Raw genomic sequence first — 21811 nt, forward strand, 5'->3', positions numbered from 1 at the left:
ATCACTGAATCATTTCACAAATTATTTGACTCAAATGATTCAGTTTCTCTCATCACTTCGTATGATCACGCGATTGATTCATGATATAGGGAGCGAAAGGAAACGCACGTTTTCTGTTACTGAAGGCTAATGCTTTATATAACTAACGCTAAATAAACAATTACATTCAATAATACTGCATTTATTTTGTACATCGTGTAAAAACGCGTTAATTGATCGAACAGTTGGCATTATTTAAAAACACAAAACTACAAACCTTTTTCAGATGAAACGCAACAGATGACCCAGCTAACACAATTACGTCGTGACGACGTTACTGGACCGGACCATATTCGTAGCAGCGACGTACCAAATAACGTGCCAGCGACGTAACTTTGTGATTCCCATATTCGTCGTAGCGACGTTATTTGGTACGTTGCTGGAACGTGATGAGTACGTCTCCACGACCAAACTGGCACGTCGTGAGCACGTTACTATAAAGGACCACATTGGTCGCGGCGACGTTCCAAATAACGTACCAGCGACGTAACTTTGTGATTCCCATATTCGTCGTAGCGACGTTATTGCGTTACGTTGCTAGGACGTGGCAAGTACGTCCTAACGACCAAACTAGCACCTTCCCAGTATTTTTAATATTTGCTTCTCACCTTTAGTCCTGTCCGAGGATGTGTTCCTACCACCTTGAAATCAGTATATACTGACAAACTCAAACATTTTCTGCTGTAAAAAACAAACACTAAATCCTTATGTTTTCAAATTGTTGTAGTTTTTGTAAATATATTCACTGCATACATGCAAACCAATGCAAAATCATTAAATTCCAACAGAAAATCAGCAAAAACACAGTGCATTCATTTATTAAATCACAATTTATTCAGTTATTTTCTACATATACTAAGCCATTGCATTTTAAACATGACACCTATTATTTAACCATGTAAAGTGTAGCCAAGTCATTAGCACAGATAATTGAACACATCACATAAAGTACATAGTAATCAAAGAATAATACAACCAGTGATCAAAATGTTTTACTTTTACTGAAAAATATTAAATATTTAATTAATGATGGGTATAGTATAGTAATAGTTATCAGTAGCCTACTCTTATTAACACAACTCCCCTAGTTTGGTACAAAAATACTGATACAAAGATAGCAACAATTCAGTAGTGATTTCTGTATTACTTTAAGTTCATTTGTTTTCTGAGTGTCCTGTGTATGAAACACCTGCTACAAATATCTGGTGGTGAAGTGCTGTAATACTGCTTCACTCTCAGAAGCAAAACCTAAACAATTACTAAAGGACCGTAATTCTTCTCAGAAGATAACAGAAATAAAGAAAATAGCAACATTAATAAACAGTAAGAACATGTTAATATAACAATGTAGAGATTACATCTCCCCTGTATTAGGCCCACCCAAAAAACATACAGTAAATGAGCCTGTTGACTTTTTCAGAAAAATCTGAGATCTGTCCCCAGCTGTGGAGAAGACTCTTTGCTGAGAATTTAGGTTCTGGACAGTTGTGAGAGAAAAAGAAGAATGTCTTTCTTACCACAGCAGCAGAATGTACTCTCTTCTGAGGAAAGGATAGGAGGGTGACACTTCACTCTTGATCTACTCTTGGAGAGCTGATGAGGAGTTTTGCTAAAGAATAAGGTTCCTGCTCAGCACTTGGTCTTATTCAGCAAAGAGTACCTCTAATGCAGTGCCAGATACTCCAGATTCTTTGCAAACTTGAAACTTTTAATAAAATTGACCATATTATTGTAGTCAGGTTTATTGTTTTTATAATAACACATGGCATATGTATGAGAAAATTATGTCAAAGGTGTTTTTCTTCCTCTTCGCTATCCTGAGGCTGTACTGTCAATATCCTTCTCTGGCTGCTGAAAGGGAGAATAACCTTGTTAATGTTGCTAATGTATGTACACACAACCAGTCAAAATCTGCAGTCTTTAAGTTTTTTTTAATGTTTTTCGACACATCAAAGCTATATTTATATTTAACTTACAATACAATAATAGTGTGAAATATTTTAATTTAAAATACGTTTTCTGTTGTTTTTCAAATAGACTTTAAAATGCATTTCTTTCCTGTGAGGCAAAGGTGAATTTTTCAGTAGCCTTTACTCCAGTCTTCAGTTTCACATGATCATTCTCATATGATTTGATGCTCAAAAAACATTTTTGATTATTATCAATGTTGAAAACAGTTGTGCTACTTAATATTTCTGTGTAAACTGTGATTTTTTTTTAGGATAATTTTATAAATACATAGTTAAGGTTTAAAACCTTTTTTTTTTTTTACTTTTGTAACATTATAAATGTTTTTACTACCACTTCAGATCAGTTTAATGCATCCTTGCTATTAAGGTCTTCATAAAGAAAAAAAAAAACTTAAGTGACTCCAACCTAGTGTACACAACTAAATTGGGCAACACAGCATATTAGAATGATTTTGAACACCTACAACTGGAGTATTGATGCTGAAAATTCAGCTATGAATTTAAATGAAAACACATCTTGTAATAAACAATGCACAGATTGCAAAGAACTTACATTCTGATGATTACTTCATTTTCCTCACGGCTGCCTTCCTCAGTCATTCCTAGGCCTTCTCATTTTTCACCTTTCCCTTGAATCCACATAAAATATAAATAAAACTAATTAACCAATTAATTTTATAGACAGTTTGATTACGTTTGTATAAAACTGCAAATCTTCCTTTTAAAATCAGTTATTCTCCAGCTTCTAAAGGAAAGGCACAATCTGTAGCCATGTTCACAGAGAATTTGATCTTACTATTAGGTGTCCTGGCTATTTAGCTTAAAACCTATTCACGAAATTCTTAAGAGTCCACAATAACCAAAAAGAGGGATACGTCATTTGCATTGACTTTTTTTCTTTGTTAAATTTCCACACTAAGCATGGGTTGGAGCTCTTAATACAAAGTGCACCAGATAGAAAAAATGTAGTTTAAAATGTACAGTACATACTTTTGTACACTAGGCCATGCCCCCAGACAGATGAAGGTCCAGCCCCCAAAGTCTCAAACAAATCCTGTGGGAAACACAGCAAAGTGATGTGGTTGTGTATGATTTAGAAATAGGGGAGTCTTACATTGGTCAAATTCAGGCCAACTCAAATATTTTTTAAACATGTTTAAAAATGATCAGGAGCACAGGAGGTGCTCATGAAGGCAGTGGTTTACAATTGTGGTCCAGGTGACCCACAGCACTGCACATTTTGTATGTTTCTCTTGTTAAACCCACCTTCTTCAGATCATCAGCTCCTTAAGAAAGAGCTTCATGAACAAATCTGTCAGTAAAAAGAGATGTGCAAAAATGTATAGTGCTGTGTGTCCCCAGGTCCAGGTTTGAAAACCACTGTTGTAAGTTACCATGACATATGACAATCATACGAGCATCAACAATTTAAAAAAAAAATGTCTCCTGACTGAGGAAAAAACAAAATCATTCACAGGCTCTGGAATTAGACTATCAATTGATATCTACCTAGCTATGAGTAATTGAAATGATAAATCCAACCCTGTGGATTACCTGTCTCTCCTCCTGAGCATTTTGTTGTGTGGGTCCAGGAAGGATACTGCTGCACAACTCCAACCATGAGAAAATGCAGTTCCAGCATGTCTTCACATCCAGGACAACAGAAGGGTCAGGGAGGCCTGAAATATAAATATTTAAGCCACTGAAATCAATTTAAATCTATAGTTGTGCCTGAGTGACACTGAAACAATGAGGTTTAGTTTTTTTTAGGATTTTCTGGGTTCTTCTGAACACAGTCTTCATGATGGATGATCTCTTGATCCTGGATCCTTTCTGCAATACACTTAGAGATGGTTTGAATGTCATGTGGTTGTGTCTAAAATACAAATAGCAGCACCATTAGTCCTGTTGCTTTATATATATTTTTTGGTACTGAACAAGTCAGGAACCAAATCAGTAAGTTACCTGTACTTGATACCCATCCCTGATCATAATCATGGTTGTTGTGTTGCTGCTGCCCAGACTCTCTCTCCACCTGTTATTAAAATAGTATGTTAGTTTTGAATAAAACATTGATAAAACAATGAACAAAGAATAAAGCATTCAAACTACTACTTAAAAAAAATAGGCTCAATACATTTAGTGCAATAATATGAAAAATTATCCAGAGACCAGCTTTGAGGACGTGCCCACGACGTTTCTGGGACCTTAGCCAAAATCCTTAAACTACTACGTAGTATCAATGAACATCATTTCTAATAAGCAACTCACTGAATGACTCAGCTGGTTCACTGGCAGTAGGGACATAAAATAGTAAACTATTTGTTGGATACATATTTGTTAAAACTAAACTATCAGATCTGTTTGTGAATGAAAAGTCACTAGCATAAAAATTATGCAAGTTATGTATGTAAAAATGTTGTATGTAAAAACCAATAACATGTAACGAGCAAATTACACCATTTACAGGCCTGTTAATCGACAGGAAAGCAGGACATTATTAATCCCACATACACTGAATGGGATTTCGGCAGCCTCGGTCTAATTAAAAGTTTATATAACATCAGTGGTTTGTATTTAAGTTTACAATACGGCTAGGCTAGCATGAGCATTGTCAGATGCGAACGACAAGCAGTCAACGTTACTATGGTAGAAGTTAAAATAATTAAAAAAAATGAATACTGTATAGTGTATCGTGGGTAAATTTCAAACTAGACTAAAAATAAGGTATAACATTTTAATTTAGGATTTTAAAAGTTAACTTAACGTTACCACAGACCGCATCCAGAACTAAGCGTTAACATTAACCAAACAGGGCATTTATTTATTAAATTAATATAGAAAACCTCCAAAAACACAAAACACTACTTATCTTACGTGTCATCTAACGTTATATCAGCAAAAAAAATATGAATAAGAGTAGATTTTAAGCGCTTACCTTTTCCTTCTCGTCCGTCTTCTGGAAGTTGACCGTTAATGACGGGCACCCGCACGGCGCACTTACGCAGCACTCAGAAAGTGACGTGCGCTGGTTTTAACATTTGTCCCGTTCCCCCTTTCAATAAACCATTCACAACCATAAATTATCACCATTTTCTAAGCAAACTATTTGGTTTTTGTTTTGCCATTAATTTGATGACAAACATTTCTATATTTTAAATGACTGGTTATACTTATATAATAATTCATTCCATCATGCAAAATGACGAATTCAGTATATTCCCCATATTATAGGCTATTAAAACGGTTTACTCCTTTAAAAATAAGCTTAATACATGTAGTGCAATAATATGAAAAGTTAGTTGGAGACCTGCTGACCACGTCGCTATAACGTTTCCCACGAGACCAACCAGCGACGTCTTTTAAGGACGTGCCTACGACGTTTCTGGGACGTTAGCCAAAATTCAAAAATATGGAACCTTACCACAACGTCCTCACGACGTTGTCATAAAGTAATGTCGCGCTGACCAAATGAGGACCAACTGGCGACGTCCTCACAACGTACTGTGTTTGCTGGGGAGGAGCTCAGCGCGCCTTTATGACGTCACATCACCAGACCAAAACAAAAGTCCAATTCGTGCACTGTCTCCAGCATCACAAACACATAATGTTCTCAGATATTTCGTACCCATATGATGCATTTCCAAGGGCACTAACATCGTAAATCTAAATTATTTTAGTTTTGTTTTCATTTAATGTACATTTACAACACTATACATTCTGCTTTTATTCATTGCAATTCTCGTAAAACTAACGCTGCTGCGTAACTGTTACAAGTGTGAGGTATGATCTTGTAGGTATCTTTCCCATTTCAACAGGTCAGAACTGTCAGTCTTGACTGCATTATTTCACTGCAGCCTACTGTCGCCTTCATTTCAGGCACATCTCAAACAAGCCTGATTAAACACGCAGGGATGTAAAAATCTAGGTAATTATGTCTAGTAATACTATTTTAAAGAACAATATATATTTTTTTCCTTGACTCCTTTTACAGGTGAAAGTTTAACGTTTTAGCTGAAATGCTTGGACATTTTCAGTGTATGTACTCTAGATTAACAAAAAAATACACGTCTTGCATATTAACACGCACACCAGACATCTGCTTAATGAAAGAGTGCTATCTGGGATTTACAGAAACGGCATCTGGCAAGCCATTTTGTGCTACTGTCGTCATTAATGAAAGTGAAATTAACTGTTGATATCGTCCTTTTAAACACTTTTTAAAATACTTTAAGGTTATATTTAAATCTTTAATAAAATGCTTATAAATGCTTAAAGAGGAACTTGATAGCTACCTGATGGATATGTGAATCGGTGTGATCCCAGCTAAATCAGTCCATAAATTGTGTTTAATTTATTACATTTAGAAACAGAAAACTGCTATTGTTTGTAAAAGTTTACTACAAACGATTGTGTTTGTTGTTCCTGTTGTATTTACAGTGTTTTGAGCAATATCCAGAAGCTATGCTGAGGTAATATTACATCAACTGAGAATTAAAACCACTCAACTTATTTACTTGTGCATTACTTATCAGACGTTAATGTGCTGTAGTGTTAACGGTGGATCATTACAAATGTATTTTGAGTTGAGTATTATTGTGTATAATAACATTATTTTAAAATATGTATATTGCTTTTATAAAAAAGAATACACCAAGCACACTATATGGTCTTCTTAAAGCTAGCAGATGATGAACCTGCGTTGTCCAGTTGCTGAACAGTTTGATCAAAGCAAGTCTTCAGGTGTCTTTCTTAATTAATATAAGGAGAACATATCACCTTTATGTTCTTTGCGTAATCTTGAGTCAGAGCCACTTTAATTAGTTTCCTCTTGCAACTACTCAAAATGAATATGTGCTTCTAGAAGCATTTTGTGATTTTAGACAGCAGTGTGTGAATGGGGCCTTTATTTTGTCCTGCTGGTGTGACGTCATAGAACGGCGACGTGCTCTTCCTCTGTTGTGAGTCGGCTGAAGAAAGGTTTGTGGTTTTAAGTTTTTTTAATGAGTGCAGACTGTTCTGTCAGTTTAGCTATGTAAAATAAATCAGTCAATCCTAAATAACGCTTTATTTAACACTATTTTTTGTGAGTGAAGCAAAATAATAACATAAAAGGTGCGTCTTATTTTGCTACCTGTACCGTGAATCAATACAGCGTTTAAATACAGGAGTGAAGAGAAATTGAGAATCCGAGTCATCTGAACCGAGCAATTCGTAAATGATTCAGTGATTCGAAGCGCTCGAATCAGCTCACGATGACGACAAACGAGAACAACAAACACAAACATGTAATAATAACTTTTACAAACAAATGTTTTCATGAAAGTGTAATCAAATTGTTATTATGTACAAATAACTGAAACCAAATCATACATCCCTGGCAACTCAGTATTGTTCATAGCCTATCACTCTGACTGACTCCTAGCAGTAAACTGACCGATTAAGACACATTGAAGTTAAGTTTGAATTTCTTTTTTAGAATAATTTACTTGCTTTTAATTATCCTCATCTTAAACAGGACAAAGTGTCCCAACACGCAGGAAAAATGGCATTAATTAAAGTGGAGAGTGAAGACATGAAGATTGAAGAAACATTCAGAGTCAAAGATGAAGATACTGAGGAACAAACAGGTTGGTTGACTTGAAAAGTAAATGAACACTTTTTAAAGCACTGTGAGAATGTTAGGATTTCTGTTTAGCAAAAAATCAAATTTTCTTCTCTTATTCTAGTGTTCTGATTTTGAACTAAATAACAAATTATGTATTTATGTATCTTAATCATTCATTTCCATATAAAAGCATCCATAGTGAAACATGAAGATACTGAGGAACAAACAAAGATGCCATTAATCAAAGTGGAGAGTGAAGACATGAGGATTGAAGAAACATTCAGAGTCAATAAGGAAGATGCTGAGAAACAAACAGGTTGGTTGTCATTCTCAAAGCTGAATTCATTCATTTGATCCAAATTAAAATGAGAATATCTGGGCATATATTCTTAGAGCTTGTAAGAATCCTATCAGAGAGCTCCTAATTCAGCTTAAAATGTAGAACTAGGAATCATAAGTCTTCACTTACATAATTTTTCAGTTTTATTTTCATCTTAGACTCTAACAAAGAGCAAAAATCCTTGAAATTTGTTTGCTATGTATCTAACCATATATGGTTACCCTTGATTTCTACTCTATAGGCATACATTTACTGAATTTATCAAAGTATCTTCTTTTATGTTCCACAGAATAAAGAAACGATTAATTTTTTGGGTAAAGTATCTCTATCAGTACTTTAATATTTGTAAACTGTAAAACAAACACCTTATTTAAGACACTGATATTGATCTTTAATCAGGCTCCTATGGAATTAACATTTCACTTAAATTAAAATGAATTAGAACTAAATCCAGATATTAGCTGACTAGTATTAGTAAGATAGTGGTCACAAGAAAACATCATGGTTATATGATTTTTAAAGTAAAGCCTTAAACTATGAAACTATACATGTTTTAACTATACATACAATTTTTTTATGAAAGTAAAATTCAAAATACCATAGGCTATTTGTAAAGTACAATATGGTGCTGAATTTACTGTATTATGTAGGCTTTTGGTGTTTTCCAGTTTACCCTTTTAATGCTGTTTCCAGTGGCTGTATTCAGTCAGCATCCTTAAAGAACCTTTAATATTTTCATATCACACTACAGTATAATTTCAACGCACTTCTGTGTTATATCTGAATGAATCAAGCAACTTGCGTTGTTTATTACTTTACACATTGGAGGAAGCGCAGCGCCACTGCTTTACACTTTTGGGACGAATGCGCTGTAAATTAAAATAGCGCCGTCTCTCTCGCTTCAGCAATTTATGTCAGTTTAAAATAATTTTCATTAAATGAATGCACTTGATGTCGGGCGTTTTCATTAATAATTCATTTATCTTTGATTTAATTCATTTTACGTTTTGTATGTGATGTCTGTCTGACATTCTATGTTATTCTACTCATTTGGTGTTGTTTTTGTGTAGTAAAAACACCAGGTTCAACTGTGCGCCAATGTCCCCACTGCCGGACCAAGATGAATTGCCGAAACCGGCGCTGTGTTAAGGTGATTGTGTGTTACTAACACTGGTTCTTTATATGGTGTTGCATTTATTTCAGTAATCAGTACCATATAATCATGTTTTCTGTTTCTCTATTTGTAGTGTGGAAAATTGCTTGATTTTAAACACAGACAATCAGTACGATTGGCAAAATTTCGTGCCCAAGCCCAACAGTGGGCAAAAACTACTATTCAGTCTCGGAATCAATCAAAGGTTCTTGACAACGTATCTGTCATGGTAAGCAAAATTCAACATCCTAAATTCATTACCTCACATTTTGTTCTATAGACCTTTTTCCTGATTAAACGATGAGTGCCGCCATTACGAATTCTAACGTCAGATTGGATGCTCTGCTGTTTTGGTCTCCATAGGAACCCATTAAAATAGCATCCATCTGTTTTTAATGAGCCAACATTTTAAATTTAGGTTTAACATTAAATTAACAGCTAGCAATATACCTTACTTTGACCAGAAACACTGGAGACAGGTTAAGAGTTAGGTGTGACTTCCATGTTCAGGAAAAAACATCTATACCAAAACAATTAAATGAGAAGCAATACAATATAAACATGTTTTACACACAAATACATAAAATGAAAATTAATACATTTTAATTTCTGTAAACTGACCGTTCAAATGACAAGTAATTCATATGATTTCCATTGATGTGCCAGATTTAAATGGGCTGAACTCTTCTAAATGAAATAGTTAATCAGCATTAGGCAAAGTAACATGAGGCAGAGAGGCATAAGGTTAAACACTTTTTTATTTTATTTTTATTTTTTTCTCAGAATTACTATGAACCACTTTTAAAATCTCTACTATTTGACGTTCTTATATTTTAGATGGAAAAGCTTAAAGCTCTTGGATATGTCCCTCTTCTTTTTCTGGGCAAATGTTCCAAGGCCCAAAAGTGGACAGCAGAGGTCCAATGCCCCCTTGAGTTCCCACCTGAGGGACATGGACTGATGGAAAAAATGCTCGTACATTTTGAGCATATTTTACAGGGTAAGATGCATTGGCAAGCACCCAATACTTAAACGTCCGTCTAATATTTTAATGTGTACAATAAGTTCTGTAGCTACACAAGTTAAACTGCACTTACTTTCAGAGGTTTTTATTTAATGGATTTGAATATGACTTTAAGGGTGCAGAAACTGTAGAAAAAGTAGAGGACATTGCCTCAGAGAAACAGTGTAGAAGTGAAAATACTGGAGGATGAAGAGCAGATTGAAGAACAAGAGATAGAAAGTAGGGAGGAAGACTTAAAGAGGCCTGTTGAGGAAAAGAGAGACAAAGTGACAGAAAGAATAAACAGGCAAAGGGTAAAGAAACAGGCAGAGAAGACAAAGTTTCATGCACTTGAGATGGAGGAAATGGAAGACAGATTAAGGGAGTAATATTAAAAGCAGATTGGTGAGAAGAAGAAAATGAGCTGAAACAAAGACTCTAGATACAGGAAAATGTTGCACTCCTATTATGAATGGGAGAAAGTGTAACACTCAACATGGAGAATTAATCAAGTCATCCCAGCTGCCATTAGAAGCTCCACTTGCTATAGACATAGACAGTATTTTGAGACACAATTGTTTGACTGCATGCACATTGGCTGGTCTAGTCCGAAATGTAAGCTTTTTAAACTCTATTTGAACATAAGAAATAAAAGTTACGAGACAGTTGTTGTCAGATTTCACTGCTAATTTCAAATGTTAAATTTAATCATAAGTTTAGTGAACAGCATTCCCATTCAAAGAGATGGGATCTGCACTTGGATGCCCAAGAGGTTGTTTCAAAGATGGTTGAAGCCAGTGCAATAAACAAGGAACAATGTGACCTCATGCTCAATGAAAACAGTTCTTTGACATACATGTGAACTAATGCTAATTTAAATTTTTTTGCAGCAAATCAGCTGTCAACATGGCAGCAAAAAGAGAGCACCAAAAAAGATGGACGCAGGTATGAAATGTTACACAATACAATTTAGCTTAGTTCCTGGAGGGCCACAGGAAACTATTTACTAGGGCCACAGGAAACCATTACAATTTAGCTTAGTTCCCGGAGGGCCACAGTCCTGCACAGTTGAGCTTCAACAAGCTCCAGCTAACACCTGCTTGGAAACTTCTAGGGGTGCTTCTCACAATACTCAAATTCATGCTTCCTCATTTCCTCACTCCTCTTGATTGAACTCAGCCATCTTGAAGGATATCTCAGTTCTTTAATTGCATTGTGAGGAGGCTTCCTTTGCTAGGATGAGAACGTGCAGCTATGTCAAGCCCATACTAGGAATCACACCAAGTACACACACACACACACACACACACACACACACACACACACACATGTTGGGTTTACATGTTTTATGGGGACATTCCATAGGCGTAATGGTTTTTATACTGTACAAACCGTACTTTCTATCGCCCTACACCTACCCTACACCTAAACCTAGCCCTCACTGGAGATTGTGCACACTCTTTCACTTTTACTTTGTCAAAAAAACTCATTGTGCATGATTTATAAGCCTGTTTCCTCATGGGGACCTGAGAAATGTCCCCACAAGGTCAAAATCTACTGGTATTCCTATCCTTGTGGGGACATTTGGTCCCCACAATGTGATGAATACCAGGTACACACACACACACACACACACACACACACACACACACACCCGGAGCAGTGGGCAGCCATTGCTGCGGCGCCTGGGGAGCAGTTGGGGGTTTGGTGCTCACCTCAGTCGTGGTGTAGAGGGTGGAGAGGGTGCTGTACATTCACGCCCCCACCTACAATCCCTGCCAGACCTGAGACTCAAACCTGCAACCTTTGGGTTACAAGTCCGAGTCTCTAACCATTAGGCCACGGCTGCCCCCTATATAGTTGGGATAAAGTTGGGATAAGTGCAAGTTTACAGCATTCTTAAACAGACCACAAGATCGATCACAGAATCAATGAAAAAATGGATAAAACCCATGCGGCATACTTCTCGCCAACTGAGCAACAGCTTCTAATAAAGAGGAGAAACATTTAAAATAGGAAACATACAGAAGCTATAATAAAACAAACAGAAAGGCCTAATATACAATAGTGAACCAATTGAATACACTAGTAGACCAAATAAGCAGTGCTCCACTGAAACCATCATAATTACAATTAAGTTACTTGTCATTTCCACAAATTGACAGTCGTACACTTTGTCTTAAATGTGAGCAGTGGACATGCAGGTTACTCAGGAAATTTATCATGAAGATTAGTTGCAAACACTTATCCACTTTGCACATCTATTTTATCTATCTCATAAATCTACTCTTATCTTTCTTTAATTAGTTTTTTTTTTTTGTCTAGCTAATTTATTTGATCAAATCTATAATCTGATAATTTGATCTATTTTATCTCTTTTACCTAGCCATTCTTCTCCCAGAACAAACATGTCTGGCCAAAAAAGGACCTGGCAGCAAGTCAACGTTAAGAAAAAGAACGTTTTGCAGGCTGGTAAGTCACTTGATTGCTGAAGAAAATGTACAAATTAGGTGAAGAGTGTTTGCTGAAATATTTTTCGTCTGTACTGATTTTAGGATTTAAAAAGGCTCATATATCTGGCACAGAGGGTGGCTCTCCAACCCAAGACTTGACCACAGCGGAGGAGTTTAATAAAGAGAAGCCAGTGATGGAAGGGATCCAGGGAGTGACAGACACTGACTCTGGTCCATCAGGAGAAACTGACCTCTTCTCACAAGGTACATTATTGCTGAACTACTGCACATGAAAACAATCAAATGTTTAGATTTTGTTATGTGGACTGTCTGACTTTGCCTTACCTTGCAGTGTCTGGTAACACAGCAGACTCTGATCCGGTGAGTACTCTTTATTAAAATCATAGGCTTGGCATGTCCTGACAAAACTAATAATACATGTTCTGTTGAATACGGCAGAGGGAAGACACATCTGCAGCAGTGGAGTGCACTTCTGATGACGATGAGATGCTGGGCTCCAGAAGGCTTGAGGTATCATGTCCATTTTATGGAAATTTTCTGTCCATCATGGATAAGAAGTAGTGATGTGGTGCTAATAGAAAATATCATATTTGTAACAGTGCAGCCTGGTAACATTGTGAGTATTGCCTAAAGTAAATCTACATTAAACACAAATCCTGCTGTGCTGATTGATGTGTGTTTTACAGAATTCACAAACTGTCAGACCTCTCTACACCACGCATCTTAAGAGACAGATAGAGCTGGCAGAACTCAAGATCAAAGTGAACAAGAGAAAGCTGCAGGACATGGACACTGAGATGGAAATTAAACGCAAGACACTGAGGAAGCTGGACTTGGAAATCCAGAAACTAGAAAGAGAACTAAGTGATTTCAGTTGAAACTGTAACCATAACTGTAACACAATGTATAATCATTGTTATTTTTTCCTTTCAAAGCTCCAAGCTGTCAAGTGATGACAGCAAAATGAAATAAAAATAAATATCCATAAACATTGTGGTCTATGTTTTTCATGAATGTACACTATATAGTTATTGATCTAGTGAAGTGGAACTAAAATTTGGCAAAATAACCACCAAGTGGGTGCTACCAATGACAATTAAAATGCACGTACACATAAAAGAGTGACACACATTATCCTTTATTAAAGAATAAGTATTGTTCTTTGACCAGTCTACCATTTTATGTTATCTGGGAAGATGGCAGCATTGTCCCAGTCAATATACAAAGCACCAACATCTGAATTGGGTGCGTCTGGTAAGGGAGACATACAAAAAGTACAGGGTAGGGGTGCATCCAGGACAGGTTTGAAAACCACTGGGTTACCAGTGCCAAGCAGTGGATCACCAAGACCAAAAACCACTGAGCTAAACTGGCAGGACACTGACTGAGTCTAATGCTGCGTCCCAATTCGCATACTATCCGTCCTAAATAGTATTCGAAAATAGAATTAGTATGTCCCAAATCGTAGTACGTTTAAAAAAGTATTCCAAAGATTCCCGGATGGTCTACTACTTAACTTCGGAATTCGAAGTGCGGATCAGTGCACACTCTAACGGCTAATATTGCCCAGAACACATTGCGCGGTGAACGAGGATTCGATTAGAACTACAAACACGCATAAAAAGTGTTAAAAAACTACAAACATGGAGGATATGCGCGACCAACGGACAGGTAGAGAAAGGGGTTTGAGTGATAAATAATCAGTGTGTAACCTGATAAAAAATATTTTTAAATGTTATCCGCGTTATATTTCATGTGCAGCAACATTATGAACTTTTATAATGATAGGTTTGGTCGTTAACGTTTAAATGCATAATTATGCAAACACAAGAGCAAAGTTCTCGGCATGAAAGACTCATGAAGGAACGTGCCTCTTCATTTCTCTCTAATATGGTAGGAAATTAAATTAAATGAAATGTAGATAGTGTTAACTGTGATGATTGACAGGGCAGTTTAAACAGTGACAGGATTCAGGTAACTAAGCAACAGAGCGTCCGTTAAAGACACAGTTATGACGAAGTAGTATGTCCCAAAGCTTGCCTACTATTCTGCTACATACTCAAAAGTATGTACTTTTTCTTCACAAAAAGAGTACATACTTTCAGGGCGTAGTATAAGTAGGCGAATTGGGACGCAGCATAAGTTTGGGCACCCCTGAGATATACATACACAGTACTATGCAAAAGCCGGAGGCCATTAGTATTTTCACAAGCCAAAAAATGGTTTTAAGTCAGTCTTTTCTATATTTTGCTGAAGTGCAGTAGTTCTCAATTCCAGTCCTGGGGAATTGACTGGATGATGAGATTAGGGCCTGTATTCACAAAGCATCTTGAGGTTAAAAGTAGATCATAACTTACTGATTTAGGAGAAAGTTCTTAAAATAATGGGCGTGTCCATCCTAAATTTAGGACTTCATTTTTTGCTTTCAGTTTCTTTCAGAATTATTATGAACCAGTTATTATTAACCATAAAATCTTTACTTTATGACATTCTTATATTTTAGATGGAAAAGGTTAAAAGCTCTTTGATAGGTCCCCCTTCTTTTACCGGGATAATGTTCCAAGGCCCAAAAATGGACAGCAGAGGTCCAGTGCCCCCTTGAGTTCCCACCTGAGGGACATGGACTGATGGAAAATATGCTCTCACAATACTCAAATTCATGCTTCCCCATTTCCTCTTGATTGAACTCTGATTGAACTGAGCCATCTTAAAGGACACCTCAATTCTCTAATTGCACTGTGAGGAGCTGAGGAACAGGACTGATGAGGCTTCCAGAGGTTTATTACACAAAAGTAGAACTAAGAAAGCCAAGATAAGATGTGGGTTGACCTAGTTTAATCGGCACATCCTGGCTTGGTCCATTATACATTTGCTGAGCCAGGACGAGAATGTGCAGCTATGTCAAGCCAGGTGTAGATAGTTGGGATAAGTTCACGTTCATGACATTCTTAAGCAGAACACAAGATTGATCACAGAATCAATGCAAAACCCATGCGGCATACTTTTTGTCCAACTGAGCAAGGGCTTCTAATGGAAATAAAAAGAGAAGAAACAGTAAAAAATAATAGTTAAACAGGAAAATACAGCTTGTATAATAAAACAAAGAGAAAACTCCTGTCAGACAATAGCAGACCGACTGAATGCGTCAGTAGTCCAAATAAGCAGTGCTCCACTGAAACCATCATAATTACAATTCAAGGAGTTCCTTGTCATTTCCACAAATTCCACAGTTGCACACTTTGTCTTAAATGTGAGGTTACTCATGAAATTTCTAATGAAGATTAGTTGCAAACACTGCACATATGTTTAGTTTATTTGATCTATCTCATCTATTTACTATTTTAGCTATTTTTTTGTTTTATTGATTTTATCTAATCTATAATTTGGTCTATTTGTATCTATCTGATCGTTAAGAGTTAAATATCACGTTAGAGAGGTTTGGGTCAAGCCATGAAGCTGGAAAACAACCAGCAGCAACAGTGGAAAAAGTAGCCCAATTCTGCGAAGATACAGTGGATTTGGCAACACTTCTGCAGCGCTGTATCATAAAGAGGAAGAACGCAAGACATAAATTAAGCAATTATGCATTTAATAATAATCTGATCTGCTGTGGAAGCCAGCTAAATTATGCACACGCAATATGAAAAATAAAAGACAAGGATCATGGGACAAAAGACAGAGTTTTGAAACTTTCACAATACGAGCCTTTATGTTTTGCTTGTATATAGAGTTGTAACTGTAACACTTGTGAGCTCTGACACATCACATTTCCACTGACTACCTTTTGCAACTGATAACATTGAGTAGAATGTAAAATCTTTTAGGTGACTGTTCACACTGCGGTCACATTGCAAAACATCTGTATCGGATTTAGTACCACAAATGGAAGTGGCAGATATCTTAACTGAAAAAGATCAGATCTCATGCAGTTTGTATATCCTTCAGAGGGTATTAAAATTACCCGAAAACTTGATTATACTGATGAAGTTAATAGTTTTGAGACAAAATACTTACAATATCCAGTGGCAGAAATCTGAACTGAAAAGATCAGATTCCATTTTTGTGTCGTTCACACTGGCATGTCAAAAACAGATCGGAGTCACATGTCAGCAAATGACCCTACTGGAACCAGTTCATTATACGTCAAGATCTGGGCCAGAGATAAAAATAAGTATAGCAAGTGGAAGCACATTTAAAATCCGTTACACAAGCGCTGAACCTGTCCATCTCTGGCTCAGCACCAGCCAAAGCACAAAAGCATATTTGAATTTAGCAGGGTTAAATTCAGTTCATTTTTTAATCAGTTAATCACATGACAAACTGTAATCTAATCACTTTGGTGTGATTGTACATGTTTAAGAGCTACTCAATGTCCATCAAATCTCTGATCAGGCTTTTCTCCAGTGTGAATCTTCATGTGTCTTTAAAGCCTATTTTTGAGTGAATGTCATTCCACAAGTGAAAGGTTTCACTCCAGTATGAGTTTTCATGTGGCCATCAAAGTCATGTTTAAGTATAAAACTCCTTAGACGTTAATAGGTGAAATTATTTTCTCCAGTGTGAATGTTCATGTGTTTTTAAGGTTTGATTTTCGATTGAAGCTCTTTCCACACAGTATGCAGGTGAAAGGCTTTTCTCCAGTGTGAATCTTCATGTGTCTATTAAGGCTTCTTTTTTGAGTGAATCTCTTTCCACATTCATGACAGGTGAATGGTTTCACTCCAGTGTAAGTTTTCATGTGGCCATCAAAGTCATGTTTAAGTATAAAACTCCTTAGACATTAACACATGAAATGTTTTTCTCCACTGTGGATGTTCATGTGTTTTTTAAGGTTTGATTTTCGATTGAAGCTCTTTTCACATTCATGACAGACGAAAGGCTTTTCTCCAGTGTGAATGATCATGTGTGTTTGAAGGCTTCTTTTTTGAGTGAAACTCTTTCCACATTCATGACAGGTGAAAGGATTCTCTCCAGTATGAGTTTTCATGTGGACATCAAGGTCATGTTGAAGTATAAAACTCCTTGGACACTGCGAACACATAAAAGGTTTTTCTCCACTGTGAGTGTTCATGTGTTTTTTAAGGTTTGATTTTCGATTGAAGCTCATTCCACATAGTTTGCAGGTGTAAGGCTTTTCTCCAGTGTGAATGATCATGTGGGCCTTAAGGCTTCCTCTTTCCGTGAATCTCGTTCCACACTGTTGGCAGACAAAGGGTCTCTTTCCAGTGTGAACTTTCATGTGGTATTCAAGGTTTCCTTTTCGAATGAAACTCTTTCCGCACTGTTGACAGCTGTAAGGCTTTTCTCCAGTGTGAATTCTCATGTGGTTTATAAGGTATTCCTTTCTGCTTAAAGTTTTGGCACAATGTTGGCAAGTAAAAACACTTTTATTATGCTGGAGATGATCCTCCTTTTCATTGAGTTCTTGACTCTCCTCTTTCAGTGTCATCAGGTCTGATGCAAAAAAAGACAAATCCAAATTAACACCATTTTTAAGTGCTCAAAGCACAAACATCAAACCCAGAAAAATTGAGATCTTAAACACACAAAACTATTGAAGGCTATTAAAGACCGGCGCAAAATATAAAGCTGCGATTTTATAGGCCGATAAGATTAGGATCTACACTCCGATTCTGGTGTAATAGTCAAGGAAGTTTTTGTTTTTTTGTTTCGTTTCTTAGTACACGATATAACTACAGAAGAGTCCAGTTTTAAACTGGACAAATACTGAAACTCGTTGGTCATTTTTGAACGTGATGCTATTGGTCTCATAGGATTCAATGATCTATGCTAAGCTATACATTTAAAGTAAACATTTAATCAATGTTTTTCACCAGTGCACCAGTTTTCCCCCCTACTGTGGAAGCATTTCATATTAAAAGACATGGATATTTGGTTTTACATACTCCCTAATAAAATATTAAGATTTAAATCATATTAAGATTTACATTACTTATATGATGTTCAGTTATAGGCTACTTCTGTGTTAACTAACCCTGCCTACTTAAAATGTCATATTATCTTATTATCTAATTATGAGCTACAGCTGAAGAGAAATGAAATAGAATCTTCACTGTAGGAATGAAACTTGATTTGTTTATTATTAAAGCTACAAAACCTTTTGTCTTTTGTAGTTTGGTTATCATTACAGATGGCAGAGGGAATAGTGTGAGCTGTTGTTGTTTTAAGAGCTGCATGGATCCAATATACTGTTACACACATATTTTCATTCTCAGCTGTTTGTGTTCACTTCAGGCATAACTGACGATGCAGCATTTTGACAGTTTTGTGTGGATATGAAAATTTAGGTACGCTGTATAAGCTGAAATTGTATTTTAATTAATTGCCCAAATTTCTTGCAAGAAGTAAATAACTAAAAGCTTTCTGCCTCTTGACTTATTGGAACAGAAAATTGGCACAACAGATACTGCTGCATAATTAAGTTATAAAATTGAATGCTTTTAATTTTAGAAGCAGATATTGGGTTTAATGTTACAGAACAAAAATGTTCAGGCTAAATCTGTATTATTGTTGCAAACTAAAAGCATGATGCCATAATAACAAATGTCCAATGTGAACGCAGGATTTTCTTATTTGTCTGGTCATGTGATCTCAACATGTCTGTCGACAAACCACCTTAATTACAACACTCATAAACATTCTTTATAAATATTTATGAATATTCATTTCTGTAGAGCTAGACATTTAAAGGATCAAATCAGTTCAGCGTTGAAAATAAAAAACCAACCTGTTTGCTCCTCGGTATCTTCTTGTTTGACTCTGAATATTTCTTCAGTATTTGCGTCTTCACTCTCCTCTTTAAGAAAATCCATCTTTCTTTGTTCCTCAGTATCTTCTTGTTTGATTCTGAATGATTCTTCAATCTTTGTGTCTTCACTCTCCTCTTTAATAAAATCCACCTTTCTTTGTTCCTCAGTATCTTCATGTTTGACTCTGAATGTTTCTTCAATCTTCACGTCTTCACTCTCCTCTTTAATAAACGCCATCTTTATAATAGTGTGTCACGTGGATCTCAGTTGATTCAGCAGGGTTTTTCTGTGTCTTTGGACACTTTTGTCCTGTTTAAGATTAGAATAAATAACAGAACGTAAATTATTCTCAAAAATAAATGCAAACAAAATCTCTCTGTGCTCACTACAGCGGTCAGTGCACTGGTAAGAGACTCACTCAGAGTAATAGTTAATGGGAAATGACCTGACTAAAATAGATATTACACACATAAAGTTAATATTAAGCATTTATTATTTAGTTTTGGCATTTGTACATAACATTTCATAGATTACACTTTCATGACAGCATTAGCAGTTTGTGAAAGTTAGCATTATTGTATTTGTTCTCGTTTATTGTCACTGAATGAGTCGATTCAAACGATTCGTATCACTGAATCATTTTACCACTGATTCGGTTTAGATGATTCGGATTTTCTCTCACTTTCTACTTGAACCATACACTGATTCACATTTAAGGAGCAAAATGAGATGCACATTTTCTGTTATTAATATGAGGGTGCACTTTACTCGCAAAAATAACAAAGCATTACAATGTCATATCTAAGATTGACTTGTTTATTTTGTGTAGTTTTTAAAATCGTTCAAATTGACAACAGTTTGCATTGATTAATAAACGTAAAACCACAAACCTTTCTTCAGCCGAATCACAACAAATGCAGGGCTAGGGGCGCCGCTTTATGACGTCACATCACCAGACCAAAATAAAAGTCCCGTTTACACACTGATGTGTTTTATCTGTATTTCCACAATTATTAGCATGGCAAATCTAAAAAACTATTATATTTTCGTTTTTTAATTAATGTACATTTACAGCACTATACACTGTGTTTTCTTATCTTGTCATTCATACCTAAAATTAACGATGCTGCAAGTGTTTCTGTACAAAAGCTGAGGGAGTGACTGTAAATCTGACATAAACTCTTTTGACTAATCAACCTCTTGTTATTTATTTACTTTTTCTCATTATTTGGAAAGTCACTGAAACACTATCATGGATTTCTTTCTTTTGCAATGTGGCGAATGAGAACACAAAAATGTATTTGCTGCACTTTACTTTACAAAATCGACAATAATTATCTTACTTTCTTCTTTTTGAAATATTGAAGCCTCCTTTTTGTTATTTAATAATTGGAATATTTTTGTAAATGTTTTAGGTTTGGTTAAATGTACTGGTAACTCTTTGACAGAAAGGACAACATATTTAATAGGTAATTACATAAAAAGTGCATTTAAAGCTAGAAAATTTCACTAATTAATCTAACAAAGTTTATTTTATTTAAGAATTCCATGTCAATGAATAGACCATTGTTCTTTAGGGCTTTCCACATTACCTCAGCGAGGATCCATCAGATTTATTCAAGTCAGCAGAGGTGGACTTACAGGTTAATACCTTTGCTTAAAATAATGGTCTGTATATGTATGTGTGTTTATCCATGACCCTGTTTGTGAAATTCAGAAATTGCTTAATGTAATAATGATATAACAAATGCCACATTTTTTAAGTTTAATTTCACTGTTTACATAGTCAATATTTCTGTATTATTGTTTATGCAGTACATTGCTGTATGTTTTACTGGTTTGATTACTGGTTCTCTCACTGAGCAGATGTAATCTTCAGGTGTTTTGTAAAGAGAGAGTGTGTGGAGGCTGTTTCTGGGAGATTGAGTGGAGTGGGATGTTTGGTGTGGAGATATCAGTCTCATATAAGAGCATCAGCAGGAAAGGAGAGGGTGATGAATGTGTGTTTGGACGTAATGATCAATCCTGGAGTTTGTTCTGCTCTCCCTCTAGATGCTCATTTGTTCATAATAACAGACGGGCTGAACTGTCTGTAGTGTCCAGTCATAGAGTAGGAGTGTATGTGGATGAGAGTGAACTCTGTCCTTCTCCAGCGTCTCTGACACAATGAGCCTCATCCACACAGAACACACCACATTCACTCAGACGCTCTATCCTTTATGCATTTTTTGATCTTCAGTGAAACTGTGTTGATAATTCTGAATAGATTCTAGATATTACAGTGTAATTGCTCTGTATGTCTGCACTGCGGTAGTATATTTGCACTGTCTGTACTCTCTTCTACACTGGAAACTGTCGCTAAAACAAATTCCTTACTTGGCAATGAAGCTCTTATGAAACCCATAATAGTTTGAGCTGGATAATAAATGTGTAAATGATTAGTTATGGTCTTAT

The 21811-nt window shown here is 36.0% G+C and overlaps 2 protein-coding genes across 3 annotated transcripts in view; one reads left to right on the forward strand and one right to left on the reverse strand.

Annotated features, from left to right (window-relative positions):
* The first annotated feature begins 6955 nt into the window (after positions 1-6955).
* Positions 6956-21811, forward strand: part of LOC141333858 (uncharacterized) — a 156729-nt gene continuing 141873 nt past the window's right edge. Inside the window, exons 1-12 of one of the 2 annotated variants that reach the window (XM_073839012.1) lie at positions 6956-6989; positions 7528-7639; positions 7808-7933; positions 9028-9107; positions 9205-9339; positions 9948-10110; positions 11004-11058; positions 12500-12585; positions 12669-12830; positions 12919-12947; positions 13026-13097; positions 13274-13576. In XM_073839012.1, coding sequence (XP_073695113.1) covers positions 7555-7639; positions 7808-7933; positions 9028-9107; positions 9205-9339; positions 9948-10110; positions 11004-11058; positions 12500-12585; positions 12669-12830; positions 12919-12947; positions 13026-13097; positions 13274-13465 — 1185 coding nt within the window. In that variant the 5' untranslated portion in view covers positions 6956-6989; positions 7528-7554 and the 3' untranslated portion in view covers positions 13466-13576. Of the gene's footprint in view, positions 6990-7527; positions 7640-7807; positions 7934-9027; positions 9108-9204; positions 9340-9947; positions 10111-11003; positions 11059-12499; positions 12586-12668; positions 12831-12918; positions 12948-13025; positions 13098-13273; positions 13577-21811 lie in introns of those variants that run through there. The other variant, XM_073839011.1, reaches the window with a different exon arrangement.
* LOC141333876 (uncharacterized) lies at positions 14724-19662 on the reverse strand. The gene is made up of 2 exons (XM_073839035.1): positions 19336-19662; positions 14724-18041 (listed from the first exon to the last, which is right to left on the reverse strand). The coding sequence occupies exons 1-2, from the start codon at positions 19592-19594 to the stop codon at positions 17368-17370; spliced, it is 933 nt and encodes a 310-aa protein (XP_073695136.1). The 5' UTR covers positions 19595-19662; the 3' UTR covers positions 14724-17367.

Source organism: Garra rufa, chromosome 4 (assembly GCF_049309525.1).
Source record: "Garra rufa chromosome 4, GarRuf1.0, whole genome shotgun sequence".
NCBI classification, from domain to species: Eukaryota; Metazoa; Chordata; class Actinopteri; order Cypriniformes; family Cyprinidae; genus Garra; species Garra rufa.